The 17,299-nt window shown below is 47.6% G+C and overlaps 1 protein-coding gene and 1 long non-coding RNA gene across 4 annotated transcripts in view; one reads left to right on the forward strand and one right to left on the reverse strand.

The window, feature by feature from the left end:
• The window catches only part of LOC122346005 (integrin alpha-X-like), an 88,681-nt gene that overhangs the window by 36,218 nt on the left and 35,164 nt on the right, over positions 1-17,299 (reverse strand). The window contains exons 11-15 of one of the 2 annotated variants that reach the window (XM_043240627.1): positions 6,993-7,153; positions 6,710-6,852; positions 6,374-6,502; positions 5,887-5,960; positions 865-997 (exon numbers count right to left, since the gene is read on the reverse strand). In XM_043240627.1, coding sequence (XP_043096562.1) covers positions 865-997; positions 5,887-5,960; positions 6,374-6,502; positions 6,710-6,852; positions 6,993-7,153 — 640 coding nt within the window. Of the gene's footprint in view, positions 1-864; positions 998-5,886; positions 5,961-6,373; positions 6,503-6,709; positions 6,877-6,992; positions 7,154-17,299 lie in introns of both variants that reach the window. The other variant, XM_043240626.1, reaches the window with a different exon arrangement.
• LOC122346007 lies at positions 11,104-11,963 on the forward strand. Of its 2 annotated transcripts, XR_006251071.1 has the most exons (3): positions 11,104-11,324; positions 11,426-11,504; positions 11,643-11,963. It is a non-coding gene; the product is annotated as an uncharacterized LOC122346007 (long non-coding RNA). The 2 variants fall into 2 exon arrangements; XR_006251070.1 differs by having other exon boundaries at positions 11,426-11,963.

The following is a 17,299-nucleotide window of genomic DNA, read 5'->3' on the forward strand; positions in this document are numbered from 1 at the left end:
GAAGGCGCTGGAGGTGTCTCTGGATGGCGCCCTTGGGGAACAGTTTCTGGAGGGCGCCCTTGGGGAACAGTCTCTGGAGGGCGCCCTTGGGGAACAGTCTCTGGAGGGCGCCCTTGAGGCAGGGACTGAGGACGGCTGGATGGGACCAGCGGGGATTCAGGATGGCTGGAAGGGACCAGTGGGGATTCAGGACGGCTGGACAGGACCAGTGAGGACACAGGGGAGGTGCCAGGTTTAACACCTCAGTGCAGTTATCCAGCTCCTCCTGTAGATCCAGCAGCCCCAGATGGATTATAAGCTCACCCTCAGCCATTGTGCAGTGGGCTCAGGCTGTGCCTCCGCGACGCAGTGAGATGGTGGGCTGGCCTCTGGATCTGGAGTGGGGCTGGAGTATAGCACCCACTCTATGTAAGCGGCGACGCTCTCTCGAAGACCATTCCCGGACAGCTTTGCTCATGTGGAGGTGAAATTTAGGTCAAGGAACGGGGAAAACTTTAGTGCAAAAAAATAAAAAAAGGAAGGCTGCTCTTTATCTTTTTTTTTCCTGTCACTGTGTGGTGTACAGAAGCAGCACTCAACAAGTATATAACTTTAACCGTTTCAATCTTCTACACAAGAGCAAATATTGACACTACAGGCAGGCAGGCAGGCAGGCAGGCAGGCAAACAGACTAGAACCACATGTATAAAAGACAAGATCGGACAAACTGAATTGAAACAAACTGGAATTAAATACATAACATAAATTATTAAATTAACAAGACACAGCTGAACACAATGAGACAATTAACTGAAATTAGGTCCCACCGAACACATGGGACATGAAAACAACAACACAGAGTCCAAAGATGTGACAGTATCTGACCGTTTTGATGCGGGTAAAGGAGAGGATGGTGGGATGATGAAGGAAAAGCTCTGTATCTGTGGAATCTTCTCCATTATTGAATACCTCCACTGAGAGATTCACTGGGTAACCAGCAACACTTACTACAGTATCCCTGGTGAAACAGAATCATATATGTATGTCGCCCTCAACCAGTCTTATATAGCAAACAATACATTGGGTGAATTCAAACAGAAGAATCCATATGCCCAACTCCCTTCGAAGGGTAGAATCCTTTCTGCGCTGCCCTCCATCAGCTGTAAATTATTATTACTTCTCATTTGTATTTTTTTTTTTTTATATTGTCTCACTGTGTCTTATCTTTTTCAATCTAAACATGCTTAAACTTGCTAACTTGCTTGTCTTAAATCATATTTCTATCACTGATGAAAATAGTTTGTATCAAATTAAAGTAAAGGCAAATAAGTCAGCCAATTTTAGTTATGTTTGCATGTGAAGTTGAAATTTGGATGGCTCGGATGATACATTGATTTATCACAAATGATTCAAAAATGATTCAGCATCGATTCTGAGATTCCTCTGAAATCCGTTATAAAAGCATTCTGAGCTGAGGTGAAATTACATGACTCAACTGAGTGCACAATTCTCTTCAGTGCTTTTGATCAGGATGGTGCCTGGTAGCGAATGGTAGCCACAGTGCTTAGCTCTCAAGTGCTTGTATTGTTTTTGTTAGTTTTTCCTGTTTTTTGTTTCTCAAACACCATAGTTTTTACCAGGGATGAACTGCTAAACATTCGGCAGACCCCTCCACAAAATCTTTCACCAGTTTTTGATTATTCAGACGTTTTGCTGAATATCGTAGTTAGCGGAGCAGCGGTGCTGGTCAAACGCCTAAGGTCGCACAGATGGGGGAAGCAGGCTGGCGCTTGTGAAACTCAGACAAAGCGGATTTTGATTGCTGTTGCCCAGCATTCCGTTGGCGAACCTCCGATCTCTACCCTACAAAATGGATGAATTTCTTCTGCTCACCCAGACTAACAGGGATTTTTCAAATTCTGCAGGTCTGTGTTTCACATAAACCTAGCTAAATGACACCATTCCAGACAGTCCTCTGCAAGCGCATGTGAGCCTGGCTTTACAAAAACTTGCCGATCTGCATGCATGTTTCAGCCAAAATTTCATAGGGCATGGACACCGACGACAGTTGTGTCTGCGTATACAACCACCAGACACCGAAATTGTTCAGAAACCATGCAGTAACTAACATGATTGACGACATTGTACGCGGACTCCGTGACCTCGGCTTGCTGTGCAGACCAGGCCCTCAGTCTTGGGTGTCTTCTGATGCCAAAGGCCGGGGAAGAGGACGCAGCAAGCAGTGCTCAGACCACATCTCTGTTATGTTGATTCCAGCATACAGACCACTCATCAGACGCTCTAAACGGTTCTGAAACAGATTAAAACCTGGCCAGCAGGATCCATCTCTGCTCTTCAGGACTGTTTTGAGTGTACTGACTGGGAAATGTTTAAGGAGGTTGCAACCAATGGCAATTCCATTGACTTGGAGGAGTACACATCATCAGTGGCTACATTGAGAAGTGCATTGATTATGCAACCATCTCCAAGACCATCACCACACGTTACAACCAGAAGCCGTGGATGAATGCTAACGTGCATGCTCTCCTGAAGGAGCGAGACTTCACCTTTAGAGCAAAGGACCGGGCGACTCTAAAAACAGAAGATCAGAACAGCAGTGGCTCACTGCGCATATGGCAGGGCATCCAAGCGATCACCAACTACAAGACAACTTCACCTGTCTGTGATGGTGACGCCTCCCTACCAGATGCGCTCAATGACTTCTATGCACGTTTTGAGGCGCAGAATAACACAACGGTGAGGAAGTCCACCCCTCATACTAACGACCCGGTACTCTGCTTCCCCACAGCTGGCGTGAGGAAAACACTTTATAGAGTTAACCCATGGAAGTCTGCTGGACCGGACAACATTCCAGGGAGAGTACTAAAGGAATGTGCAGAGCAGCTAGCTGATGTCTTCACTGATATCTTCAACATCTCTCTGAGCAGCTCTGTCATTCCGACATGCCTCAAAACAACGATTGTCCTGGTGCCTAAGAGGTCTGTGGTTTCCTGCCTCGATGACTATCATCCCGTCGAACTGACACCAATTGTGATGAAATGCTTTGAGAGGCTTGTCATGAGGCACAACAAGTCACAGCTACGACCATCACTTGACCCATTACAGTTTGCGTATTGTCCAAACTGCTCTACGGCACACTTTTTGCACTTTACACCCTTGTTGTTTGCACTAGTTTGCACACTTTGCACTTTATGTGGCTAAAACACTGTCTTAGCTCAGTATGTGAGTTTTTTGTATTGTGTTGTGACTTTATGTAGCACCAAGTCCTGGAGAAATGTTGTCTCATTTCACTATGTACTGCACAGCTATATGTAGTTCAAAAGAAAATAAAAAGCCACTTGACTTGACTTGACTTAACTTGTCCAACCAGAGACAGTAATATACTGGATCACTGCTACACAGTAATAAAAGATGCATATCACTCTGTCCAACGAGCTGCATTGGGACTTTGATTACTGTTTGGTCCATCTCATACCGACCTACAAGCAAAAGCTGAAATCAGCTAAACCTGTATTCAGGACTGTAAAAAAAAGTGGTAACAAAGCAGGACGGGATTTACAAACCTGCTTCTCTCTCACTGATTGGACTGTTTTTGAAGCTGCTGCCACAGATCTGGATGAGCTCACAGAAACTGTAACATCATATATCAGTTTCTGTGAGAACATATGCATTCCTACCAGGACTTATTTAACTTATAACAACGACAAACCATGGTTCACTGCTAAACTCCGTCAAGCCAAAGAAGATACTCGCAGGATAGTTGACAGAGTCCTGTATAAACAGGCCAAGTACACACTAGAAAAGGAGATCAGAGTGGCAAAGAGGATTATTCTGAAAAGCTTTGCACACAGTTCTCCTCTAGTGACGCAGCTTCTGTGAGGAAAGATCTGAAAGACATCACCAACTACAAGACACTATACCCCAGCACTGTGGCAAATCAACAATTGGCAGACAACCTTAATGAGTTTTACTACAGGTTTGAAAAGACACCATTCTCACCTCCTGTAATCCCCCTCTCCCCCACACCTGCCCTTCAACTCAGCAAAGATGATGTGTTCCAGGTCTTCAGAAAAAAACAAAAGAAGAAAGGCAACAGGCCCAGACCATGTGACTCCAGCCTGTCTGAAAATCTGTGCTTACCAACTGGCCCCATCTTCACACAGATCACTGGAGCTGTGTGGAGTGCCTTAATGCTTTAAACACTTCACCATCATCCCCAAACCTAGAGATACCCAAAATTACTTAATTACTGACTTAATGATTTCACACCCTTGCACTAACGTCTGTGGTCATGAAATCATTTGAAAAACTCGTCTTGGGATATCTGAAGGACAGTGGAGGATGCGATCAATATGGGTCTGCATTATGTTCTGCAACACCTAGACAGACCAAGGACTTATGTGAGGATCCTGTTTGGGGATCAACACTATCATCCCAAACCTCTTCCACCCCAAATTAACCCAGCTCTCTGTGCCCACCTCAGTCTGTCAGTGGATCAGCAGCTTCCTGACAGACAGACAGCAGTTTGTGAGGCTGGAAAAATTCTCACCCAGCACCCGTACAACCAGCACTGGAGTCCCTCAGGGTTGTGTCCTCTCCCCACTGCTCTTCTCCCTCTACACCAATGACTGCACCTCTAAAGACAACTCTGTCAAAGTCCTGAAGTTTGGGCATGACACCACAGTCATCAGCCTCGACGAGTCTGCTTACAGACAGGAGGTTAAGGAGCTGGCTGGATGAAGAAGTCTAAACAACTCAACACGCTCAAAACAGTGGAGATGATAGTGGACTTCAGGAGGAACCCCCCTGCACTCCCCCCACTTGCCATCATGGACAGCACTGTGGTAACAGTGGAGTCATTCAGGTTCCTGGGCACCATCATCTCCCAGGACCTGATGTGGGACACTCACGTTGACTCCATTGTTAAAAAGGCCCAGCAGAGATTGTACTTCCTTCATCAACCTGCCACAGGAACTGCTAAAACAGTTCTATTCCGTCATCACTAAATCCATCCTCTGCACTCCTATAACTGTTTGGTAACAGCGACCAACTCTGACCTCAGAAGACTACAGAGAGTAGTCAGGACTGCTGAGAGAATCATTGGTACGTCTCTCCCCACTCTCCAAGAAATGTACTTATCCAGAATGCACAAAAGGGCTAAGAAAATCACTCTGAACCCCTCACATCCAGCACACTCCATCTTTGAACTGTTGCCGTCTGGTCGACGCTACAGAGCACTGAGCACCAGGGCAGCCAGACACAGGAGTCCCTTGCAGTTTATAGTTCCCTAAGTTTCTGACAATTTTTGGCCTTTTATGTCCCTTTGACTAATGCATCTTTGAGCCTATATATAGTAGAATACTTAAATACTGTTAACAAACTATCAAACACTTAAGTTTTAATCAAGTTGTTTTGCAAATATTGACTTGTAATTTGTAGTGGAGTAATTTTCACTGTAAGGTGAAAGTAAGTATCTGTATTTTTAAGTAAGTTTTCTGTGACTTTTTACACATTTGTGTAATATACATTTGTGAGAACGTAATCTGTGCAATTTTAAAGGCAATTTTGCAACGTCAGATTCCAGATTTTCAAGTAGCTGTATCTCAGCCCAGTATCATCCTATCCTATCAAAACATATATCAGTGGGAAGTGTGTTTATTTAGCTGTATGATGTATAAATATCAATAAAAAAAACAAAACTGTTTTTTGAGGAGAAATGGACTACTGCCAGTAAATATTGTTTTGATTAATTGCCAGTTTTACTGTAAACTTTACTGTATTGTAATTTCTTTTACTTATGTAAGTAAATATCCATATTTATATATTAATCTCTTGAAAGCATCTATAACAGATGTAAAGATATGAAATGTAAGTGTATACACTAACCTCTTAAAAGACAGAGACACATTTAAATCTGATGTACACACATGATCTTCCCCACACACTTTTTCCAGAACCACCTGAAGAACACAAACATCATAAGATGACACGGGTATACCATTAGGGTAAGATGTGGGAAGATGCCCCCTTAAGTACATATTAAGATATAAGTTGAGAATGTGCATGATGATGCATTCGTCAATGCATTATTCAGTTAAATAAATTAAAACATTTGCTATTGTTGTTATAGCACAAATATGTAATATTAAATATTAAATGAGGGGTAAAATCCTTTGATAAACTTTGATATTCAACATTATCCAATGTCATTGGTCATTTTTTGACACAAGAAAAAATAAATTAACATCAAAACTCATTTGATTAAATCCACTGATATTTAGATGAAATGACAAAATTAAAAACAGTGTAAATTCTAGGATGAGATTCTGAGACATCTATGGTTGAGAGAATAAAATTATAATATCCCACACACCATCTCTGTAAATGCAGGGCAGCAGTCAGGGCTCAGCACTGGCCTCAGACCTTCTGTTCCTGGAATAACTTCTGTTGTTACTTTCATTTTCACAGTGAGAGGGACTTCATGGTAGTCTGAAATACACTCCTGTAGTGAACACATAACAATATGCACAAAAACTAAATATAGTTTTACCACAATGCATAACATGCTGTATGTATTATATTTATTTTTGTTTCTTTATTCTATATGTTATACTTTACATTAAAAGGCCCTTACTACTATGCATTTTCATGTCTTTTGATGTAGTTTTTTATGACATACAATAATATTTTGTGTCTGTTTTACACTGACCTGGACGCTGATATACAGAGTAGTGCAGACAGGAGAAATGCTGCTCAGGTTACCATTGAGGGTGAGGAGAAATGAAGCTGATTTGGAACCAAATAACAGCCGAGGAGTTCTGGCCAAAGGGTCTAGCTCCAGCTCCAAAGCCACTGACACCAAAGAACCAAAATTACCTGAATCAATGATACAGTAAATATACTGTCAAAAAGGTATAGTTGTTCTGTATTGTTGGACAACAAAGATTATTCATGAAATTGAATATTTTTCTCTCTTTCTCTGAATAACTTACCTTTTATATCACCCTTGGCAATTTCTTTTACAGTGACACAGATTGTAACTGTGGCAACAGGTGTGTTGCGATCAAGCGGGACAGAGCAATGAAAGAATTTCTGACTGATGATTGGTGGGTCAACGGTGACATTTATAGCCAAACATATTACAGGCTGAGACCTGTTAAAATGTAATAGAAAAAAATATGTATTTCTGAATTAGTATTATTTGATTTATTATGTGAAGCAAAGAAGAGTAGAGGTGAGAATCTACTCACATCATATGAAAAGGGTAAAATCTGTTAATATCTGGTCATTGTAAACTGTGTAATTTTTGGTCTGCTAGATGTAAAATACCTGATCCAAGTTAAACAGGTTGCACAAATTACATATTTCCAAAAAAACTAACTGATACTTATATATGTCATATACAGACTGTGACGGGCGTCCCGAGCTACCATCAGCGTTGCCCTGGGAATAAACCACGATCACCTGGAAAAGCCACTGATCACCGGACTCGCCGCACCTGGAGCTCGTTTGCCGGTGGCCAGATAAGCCACGTCAGGCCCGCGCTCCAGTGAGCTACCACACTCCCACATGCTGTCTCTGACTGTTGTCTCTTTTGTTTGCTTTCTAGAAGCCAGTCCTTGAACCGCGACACGGAGCTAATTCCCCCAGGATTCGCCGCTGCCGTACTCACCGACTGCACACTGAGCACCGAGCACCCAGAAGATAACGCCACTGACAGCGGTTGTGCACCGGCTCACGATTCACGAATCGCTTGTATTGTTGAATAAACGTGCCCTCTGGGGTTCAAACGCCTCTGTTTGTGCTGTGCTTCATCCGCCCCGTGACAAGTGGTGGAGAATGCGGGCATGTTGAAGCACTCACAAACACGCAAAACAAAGAGAAGAAAGATAAACATTACGCTGCGGACGCCATTTTGTTTAAAGTGCCCCTACCTCGACTCATCTTTTTTTTCTTCTCTTTGTCCCCTCCAGCTAAGCGCTCGCGACCCGGCCAGGAGATGGAGGAGCTGCTACAGCAACTTACAGAGGTGTCCCTTCGACAGCAGCAGATTGTTGAACACCTGGCGAACCGACAAGGGCAGCTCGAGCAGGAGTTCGCTGCCCAGCGTGCCGCCCCTCGACCGCACCTCGCCGTGCCCGATCCCCACGTTCAAGCAGCGCAACTCCTCCCAAAAATGACCAGCCATGACGACCCAGAGATTTTTCTACAGATGTTTGAGAATGTCGCCGTCACGGAAGGATGGGATCGCCGAGATTGGGCACGCGCGCTGGCCCCGCTGCTAACTGGAGAAGCGCAGCGCAGCTTCTACGCCATGCCGGCCGACCTGGCTACCAACTATGACGACCTGAAACGGGAGATCCTCGGAAGGGTCGGTCTATCTCCGATCTGCGCGGCCCAGGGGTTCTTTGACTGGGCGTTCCAACCACGCCGACCGGCCCGGGCTCAAGTCGCCGAGTTCACCCGTCTGGCCCAACATTGGCTGCTGGATCAGGACCCGACCCTCGGCCAGATCCCCAGCGAGATTCTGACCGACCAAGGCACCCCGTTCATGTCCCGTGTGATGGCCGACTTCTGCCGGCTGCTGAAGATCCATCAGCTGTGCACCTCTGTCTACCATCCCCAGACCGACGGCCTGGTCGAAAGATTTAATCAGACCCTCAAACGGATGCTTCGGCGGGTGACGGCCGAGGATCGCCGAGACTGGGACTTACTTCTCCCCTACGTCCTCTTCGGGATTCGAGAGGTGCCCCAGGCCTCCACTGGGTTCACGCCATTTGAACTGCTGTTTTGCCGTCAGCCCCGAAGCCTGCTGGATGTCACCAGGGAGGCCTGGGAACAGCAGCAGCAGCCGGCGGCCCAGAGGTCGGTCGTCGAACACATCCAGGCCATGCGGGACCGGATCGAACGGGTGATGCCCCTGGTGCGGGAGCACATGACTGAGGCCCAGAGAGCTCAGCAACGCCACTACAACTGCCCCGCCCAGCCGCGAGAATTCCAAGTCGGCGACCGGGTCATGGTTCTGGTCCCCACCCAGGCCTGCAAGTTTCTGGCCACGTGGCAGGGACCGTACACCGTACTGGAACGGCTGGGCCCAGTAAATTATAAAGTCAGGCAACCCGACCGACGCCAACCCGAGCAGATTTACCATATCAACTTGCTGAAGAAATGGGTGGGGACCAGGGAGAACCTAGCGGCCCTCACCACTCAGGAAGCCCCGGTCGTCGACATGAACGTCATGCTGTCTCCCGCCCAGAAGTCAGACATCAAACATCTGGTCGGTCAGTTCTCGGATGTGTTCTCGCCATCGCCCGGGCAGACCCACATCCTACAGCACAACATCAAAACTCCCCCCGGCATCATAGTAAAACAGCGGCCCTACCGTATCCCTGAGGCTCGTCGACGGGCTATAGAGGAGGAAATCCAACAAATGCTGAAGTTTGGGGTAATTGAGCCATCTACCAGCCCGTGGTCCAGCCCGATCGTCCTGGTCCCCAAGCCTGACGGCTCGCTCCGCTTCTGCAACGACTTCCGGCGGCTCAACCAGGTCTCCGAGTTCGATGGCTACCCGATGCCCCGTGTGGATGAACTGCTAGATCGTCTGGGGAGGGCCCGGTACATCTCAACACTTGACCTCAACAAAGGCTACTGGCATGTCCCCCTAACCGACGAAGCAAAGCCCAAAACTGCCTTCTCGACCCCCGGTGGCCACTGGCAGTACCGGACCCTCCCCTTCGGGCTACACGGGGCACCCGCCACGTTCCAACGGCTCATGGACATTCTCCTCCGGCCTCACCAACACTATGCTGCCACCTGTCTGGATGATGTGGTGGTTCACTCGGAGACCTGGGAAGAACACCTAGAGCGCCTCGGAGCGGTGTTGCGGGATCTCCGACGGGCCTGACTCACCGCCAATCCCAGGAAATGTCACCTGGCGCTCCACGAGGCCAAGTAGCTGGGATACCGCGTTGGCCGGGGCCTAATCCAGCCCCAAGAACAGAAGGTCACGGCCGTCCGGGAGGCCCCTCGTCCAACCACGAAGTCCCAGGTACGCGCCTTTCTGGGGTTGGCCGGATACTACCGCTGCTTTATCCCCAACTTCTACCCTATAGCCGCCCCTCTGACAGACCTGACCAGGAAGGGGCAGCCCGAGAGGATACCCTGGAGTCCTGCTGCGGAGGAGGCCTTCACCCGGATCAAGGAAGTCCTGACTTCAAGCCCGGTTCTGCGAGCCCCGGACTTCGGCTGCCCCTTCCTCCTGCAAACGGATGCTTCCGACGTGAGTCTGGGAGCCGTCCTGTCTCAGGTCCAGGCAGGTGAGGAGCATCCCGTACTTTTCATCAGCAGGAAGCTGAACCCAGCCGAGAGGAACTACGCGGCGGTGGAGAAGGAGGCCCTGGCCATCAGGTGGGCAGTCCTGGAGCTGCGTTACTACCTCCTGGGCCGGCGGTTCACCCTGCTGACCGACCATGCACCCCTTCAGTGGATGTCCCGGGCCAAGGACACCAATGCCAGGGTGACCCGCTGGTTCCTCGCGCTCCATCAGCGTTGACCTGGGAATAAACCACGATCACCTGGAAAAGCCACTGATCACCGGACTCGCCGCACCTGGAGCTCATTTGCCGGTGGCCAGATAAGCCACGTCAGGCCCGCGCTCCAGTGAGCTACCACACTCCCACATGCTGTCTCTGACTGTTGTCTCTTTTGTTTGCTTTCTAGAAGCCAGTCCTTGAACCGCGACACGGAGCTAATTCCCCCAGGATTCGCCGCTGCCGTACTCACCGACTGCACACTGAGCACCGAGCACCCAGAAGATACCGCCACTGACAGCGGTTGTGCACCGGCTCACGATTCACGTATCACTTTTTATTGTTGAATAAACGTGCCCTCCGGGGTTCAAACGCCTCTGTTTGTGCTGTGCTTCATCCGCCCCGTGACAAGACATATACAGACATTATATATATATATATATATATATATATATATGTAACCGGGTAGAATTCACTTTATATTTTATTTTATATCCCTGGAAATGCACCTTTGGTTTCCTGTCACGTGGTTATGTGCGCTGTCCCTTTAAGAAATAAGCGTCGCGCGCACATGTGAGAGAGAAGTGCACGTCGACCGACGGAGAACTGAGTTAAAGCGTTGCACAAAGAAATAGTTGATAAAACTGTTAAAAGGAGATAAATCCCAGTTTATATCTACTCATGAATGTGTGGGTACATGGTTTCATTTGACGATTACAAAGGAGTTGCCTTATTGCACGTGAGAGATCGCCAGTGGGGGAAGGGAAATTCGGACCACGTTAATGGAGATCGAGCGTGAGTTACTATAAAATGTCCCAAGAATTAAAGTGTTAAATAATGTAAAGTATGTTATTATATGTTTACCGAGCAGTAATTCTTATACTTTACTGTGTTAGAGGGGAGAGCAACGAAATGTGAGATCGAGTGTTAATGACCATGTGAGCTTTTGCTGTGTGCTTCGTGGAATCAGTCGGAGTAAGTGTTGCTTATTTAATCGTCTCAAAGTCTGTATCATTTTGTGTATTTTCTGATTAATATGCTTATAAGAAGCTATATATACGCAAATGGGATATGTATGTTTATGTTCTTTTTGTTCTTTGTTTGTTTAAACAGGAGAGCACATATAGGCCACTGCCGTTGTTTTGTACGCCATTGTTTTGTACGCCATTGTTTTGTACGCCGTTGTTTTGTACGCCGTTGTTTTGTACGCCGTTTTTCCGTTTTTGTAACCTTGTTTGCACCGGGTAAAATTGAAGGGCCTGTAATCCTGTGAAACCTCGTCAGGAAAGTTAAGACCACTGACGTTAATTAGGTGGTTGTCTCTGTAAATTTATTTATTTTTATTTTCTTTACTTTGTCTTACCCTGAATTAGACCTTAATGCTGAGTTTCCTTTTAAGCTCAGTCAAGAATAAAAGAACCCTTATTTGTTAGATGTCCTGGCGGTGTTTGTGTTTTTTTTATTTAGTACAAGTTCACTTGCCCGGCCACATCTAATTTTGGTACCAGGAGTGGGGTTCTGTTTTGTTTGGGGCTGATTTAGTTTTTTGTAACAACAGTGCAAACAACGGTAGTGGCAAAAGGCGACTAAGTGCTGAAAGGACCTGCAGTTCCATCCTGGTAGAAGCGACAGCAGTACAAGGTGCCAGCGCATCAGGACTCCTGAGCTTGAGGACAGCGAGGAGGACAGTGTTGAACTGATTGTTTGAGAACTAAAACTGCCGGAGCAGTCAAGTCAAGTCATGGATGCTGAGGACATCAGAGGTGCAGCTGCGATGGAGGACAACTTTCAGGGTGCAGGTGCTGAGGCACCAGAAATGGACATTGAAAGAGGTAGCCCTGTCTCACAGCTTCAGTCCCAAATTTCGGAGCTGGGACGTAGGCATGAAGTAATGTCAGCTCTTGCTAACATGACTAATGTTCATACTAGGTCCTATGTGTATATCCCAAGAGAGAAACAAATTGTACCGTTCAGTGGGGACCCAGGTAAAGACTGCCAAAATGTAGATGAGTTCATTGAGGAACTGGGGAGGGTTATACGAGTAAGGGGGTTAAATGTTGAAGATCAGGTAGATTTTATTCTCTCCCACTTGAAGGGGTCAGCTTTGGATGAAGTGAAGTTGTGTATGGGGGGGGAGGATAGGGCACCTGAAGACTTGTTCTCATATTTGCGGGCAGCTTTCAGGGAGAAACGTAGCACCTCTCAGCTACTGCACACATTTTATGCACGGAAACAATTGGATGGGGAAGATTTTGGGATTTTTCACATGCACTGTCTTTGATGTTAAACTCTGCACTGCAACAAGCACCACATTGTGTTTCAGATGTGCAACTGGCATTGAGAGACCAGTTTATTGAAGGGGTGAGAGATTCAGCCCTTCGAAGAGAACTGCGCAAGGTGGTGAGAGAGCGACCCCATGCCACATTATTTGAAGTTCGCGAGGAGGCTCTGTTGTGGTGCTCAGAAGAGAGACTCGTCCAGCCAATGTGGCACGAAATCGAAACCTGGTGAGTGTGGAGGAAAGGGCAGAACATGCAAGGATGACCGCCACCATCCCGAATGACTTGACTGTAGCCCTACAAGAAGTAATCAAAGTAGTTTCACAACAAGGAAAAGCAATCGGGGAACTTACCAATGCGGTTCGTGATCTCATGATTCAGAAATCTGGACCAACTGCAGAGAGACCTAGTAAGTCCAAATTCAAACCGCGATATACCCGAGATGGCCAACCTATTTGCTTGAGATGTGAGGGTGTTGGGCACATAGCCAGGCAATGCACTGGGCAGCGTTTCCAAGAAAACCCTGTGCTAGCTATGCCCGAGTCCCAACTTCCGGGAAACTGTGTCCCTCCGCTGCGAAGAGCCGAGCAATGAGAGGGGCAGTGATGGCTCAAAGACTGACACACTGACAAAAGAGCAGTTTCTGAGCGTGCAGTGGGTAAGTGCCCAGAAGTGGAAATTCATGTTGGGGGGGTAGCAATCCGCTGTCTGTTAGATACTGGCAGTAACGTTAGTACTTTGACGGAGAGTTTCTTTAAAGAACATCTGCATGGGGAAGACAAGGACATGCATTGGACAAGCAAGTGGTTAAAAATTACTGCCGCCAATGGGTTGCCTCTTCCCTATCTTGGGTATGTTGAACTGGATATCCAGGTAATGGGGTTGACTCTGCCTGGCTGTGGGTTCTTGGTGATTCGTGACCAGAATGAAGGGAAGACTGACTTGCCGCCCCCAGGCATACTTGGCATGAACATAGCCCAGCGTTGTAAGCAATTAATTGTGGCTGAGTTTGACCATGCTTTGGAGGGGACGTTGGATGCGGACTGGAGAGCTGTTTTAAACCGAGTACAAGAGGCTGCCTCTGTGGAATCGAATTCCGTGGTCCGGGTGGCGGGCATACGTAAGGCATATGTCCCTGCAGCCTCCGTGGCTACAATTCAAGCCAGGACACATAAAGAGGTAGCTGGAAAAGGAGGTTTAAGTATAATTGAGCCAGGTAAAGCACAATTGCCAGGGGGTTTGGTCTTGCTTCCTACCTTGGTATCACCTGGTAGGCGGGTATTCCCAGTGCAGGTAGTAAACCTGTCCCCAGCAGATGTGTGGCTGCCACCCAAGGTGAAATTGGGGATACTTGCCCATGGACATCAAGTTGAGAGTAGTTCCTGTAAAGTCAGATTCAATCGGATCTCTGCAGATCACGAGGAGGTTATGGTTAACCAGAGGTCAATGACAGGGGTTACCGGTGATCTGCAATGTCCCTTAGAGAAGATACAAATTGGCGGTACCCCCGCCCAACAGGCGGAGTTGAAGGCGCTTCTAAGGGGATACCTGGACGTGTTTGCCATCTCTGATGAAGACCTTGGCTATACTGAGCTGGTAAAGCATGAAATTCCCCTGAATGATGACCTTCCTGTCTCACAGTCATACCGGCGTATACCCCAACCCAATTCCAGGAAGTGAAGGAACATATCTCTGGCCTGCTCAAAAGCATGTCATTCAAGAAAGCTCCAGTTCGTATGCATCTCCTGTGGTGTTAGTCCGTAAGACTGATGGGAGTCTTCGGCTATGCGTGGACTACCGGAAGCTGAATTGTAAAACAAGACGCGACGCATTCCCATTACCCGGATAGATGAGAGTCTGGATGCTTTGAGTAAGGCCAAGGTGTTCTCATCTATTGACCTCGCGAGTGGCTATCACCAAGTAGCAGTTCATGAGAAGGACCGGCACAAGACAGCTTTCATTACCCCATTTGGCCTGTATGAGTACCAGCGGATGCCGTTTGGCCTATGTAATGCACCAGCAACATTCCAGCGTCTCATGCAGACCATAATGAGTGATCTGGTCTTCCAAACGCTGCTAATCTATTTGGACGATTTGCTTGTGTATTCAAGTACATTCGAGGACACTTAGTGAGGCTTGAGGCTGTGTTACAGAGGTTGAGGGAGGCCGGACTTAAGGTAAAGGTGGAAAAGTGCCACTTCCTGCAGTCCGAGGTAAAATTCTTGGGGCATGTGGTCTCTGCTCAAGGGGTATCTACAGATCCAGACAAAGTGAGTGCGGTGAGACAGTGGCCAGTTCCCCACACTTTGAAGGAGCTGCGGTCCTTTTAGGATTCTGCAGCTATTATCGGAGATTCATCGAGGGCTTCTCAAAGGTGGCTGGTCCACTCCATGATGTCGTAAACAAGTGTGTCCACCAGGGAGTGTTATTCAGGCTAACAAACTGTTTAAGGGCTCCTGGACAGCGGAGTGTCAGAAAGCCTTCGAGCATCTCAAAGAGAAGCTTACATGTGCTCCAACACTAGGCTATGCAGATTTTACCCTACCTTTTGTGCTGGAGACCGATGCCAGTAATCTAGGATTGGGTGCTGTGCTGTATCAGCAACAAGGAGGAAGTAGGACTGTGATAGCCTATGCAAGTCGAAGGTTGAGGCGCAGAGCGGAACGACAGGAACTACAGCAGTATGAAGCTGGAGCTTCTGGCACTCAAATGGGCTGTGGTGGAGAAGTTCAGGAGTTACTTGCTGGGATCCAAGTTTACTGTCCTAACGGATAATAATCCTCTCTGCCATCTCAACACGGCTAGGTTGGGAGCCATTGAACAGAGGTGGGCTGCGCAACTTGCAGTATTTGACTTTGAAGTGCAGTACCGCCCTGGAAGGTGTAACACCGCAGCTGACCTCTCTAGAAGGCCAGGACTGGAAGGGATGAACGTGGAAACTGAGGATTCAGAGTACGATGGATGTGTAGCTATTTGTAGTGGGCTTCGTACAGGGACTGCAGTCGGAGAAGATCTGGCAGTGCTAGCAGCGAGTCCTGGAGAGGGAGGAATAGGAATGCTACAGGCAGCTATGGAGGATAGAGAGACTGGGGAGGAACCCCTGGAGAATACTCCAACGTTACCTGGATACACAAAGGATGATCTTCGTCAGTTTCAGGAGACAGATCCTACTATCAGTGTGCTCAAAAGTTTCTGGGACAAGAAGAGGAAGCCCACAAATCGAGAGAGGAAGTACTTGTCCAGACAGGTGCTGTTGATGCTTAAGCAGTGGGACAAGATTCAAGAGAAAGATGGACTGATGTACAGAATGGTGGACGACGTCTTCTATGGGGAGTGCCAACAGTTGCTGCTCCCCTGAATGTCTCGTTGAAACGGTGTTGTTATGGAGTGTCCATGACCAAATGGGGCATCAAGGCATAGAGCGAACACTGGCCCTACTCAAGCAGCGTTGTTATTGGGTGGGGATGTATAATGCTGTGGATAAGTGGGTGAAGGAGTGTCAACGGTGCGTGCTAGCCAAAATGCCGCAGCCCAAGATTCAAGCCCCTTGGACCCCATTCTTGGCCTCTCATCCCTAGAAGTGGTTGCAATGGATTTCACCACATTGGAACCTGCGTCTGATGGGCAGGAAAATGTCCTGGTTGTTACTGATGTATTCACGAAGTTCAGTCAGGCATTTCCTACTGCAATCAGAAGGCGGACACTACTGCTAAGATCCTTCTAAAGGAATGGTTTCTCAAATATGGAGTGCCTCAGCGTCTTCATTCAGATCAGGAAGAAACTTTGAGAGTGCTGTGATTGCAGAGCTTTGTAAACTATATGGGAGGAGAAAGTCCCGCACTACACCACATCACCCTCAGGGGAATGCACAATGTGAGAGGTTTAACAGAACTCTGCACGACCTCTTGCGTTCCTTACCTCCAGAGAAGAAGCGGAGATGGCCAGAGTACTTACCCGAGCTGGTGTACGCTACAATGTGACCCCACATTCCTCCACTGGTTACTCTCCTTATTACATGTTGTTTGGGAGACAGCCACACTTACCAGTAGATGCCTTGTTGGGTCAGGAGCCAGATCTAGAAAAAGAACCTGCCTGGTTGTCCGTCCATAAGGAGCGGCCCCGGGATGCTCATACCAGGCACGTGAATACACTGAAAGGAGAGCCGCAGATCGAGTTGCCCAGCGTGAGGGTGGAGTATACTGTCCCGAAGTAGTGGTTGGGCAGCAGGTGTACTTACGTTATCGGCCCCCAGGACGAAACAAGATTCAAGACGCCTGGGCACCCACAGTTTATCAGGTGGTGGAAGTGCATGGGACAACCTACACTGTGGAGCCAGTTGAAGGTGGTCCTGCAAAACGAGTACATCGATCAGGCATTAGGCTTTGTCCGAGACCAGTTCCAATGCCACGGAGGAAAGTGAGACCTGTAGAAGAAGTACCAACCTCAGGGTTGGTGGACGAGATGCCTTCGTTAGATGCCGAATGTGTGCTT

The sequence above is a fragment of the Puntigrus tetrazona genome, chromosome 5 (assembly GCF_018831695.1).
Source record: "Puntigrus tetrazona isolate hp1 chromosome 5, ASM1883169v1, whole genome shotgun sequence".
NCBI lineage: Eukaryota > Metazoa > Chordata > Actinopteri > Cypriniformes > Cyprinidae > Puntigrus > Puntigrus tetrazona.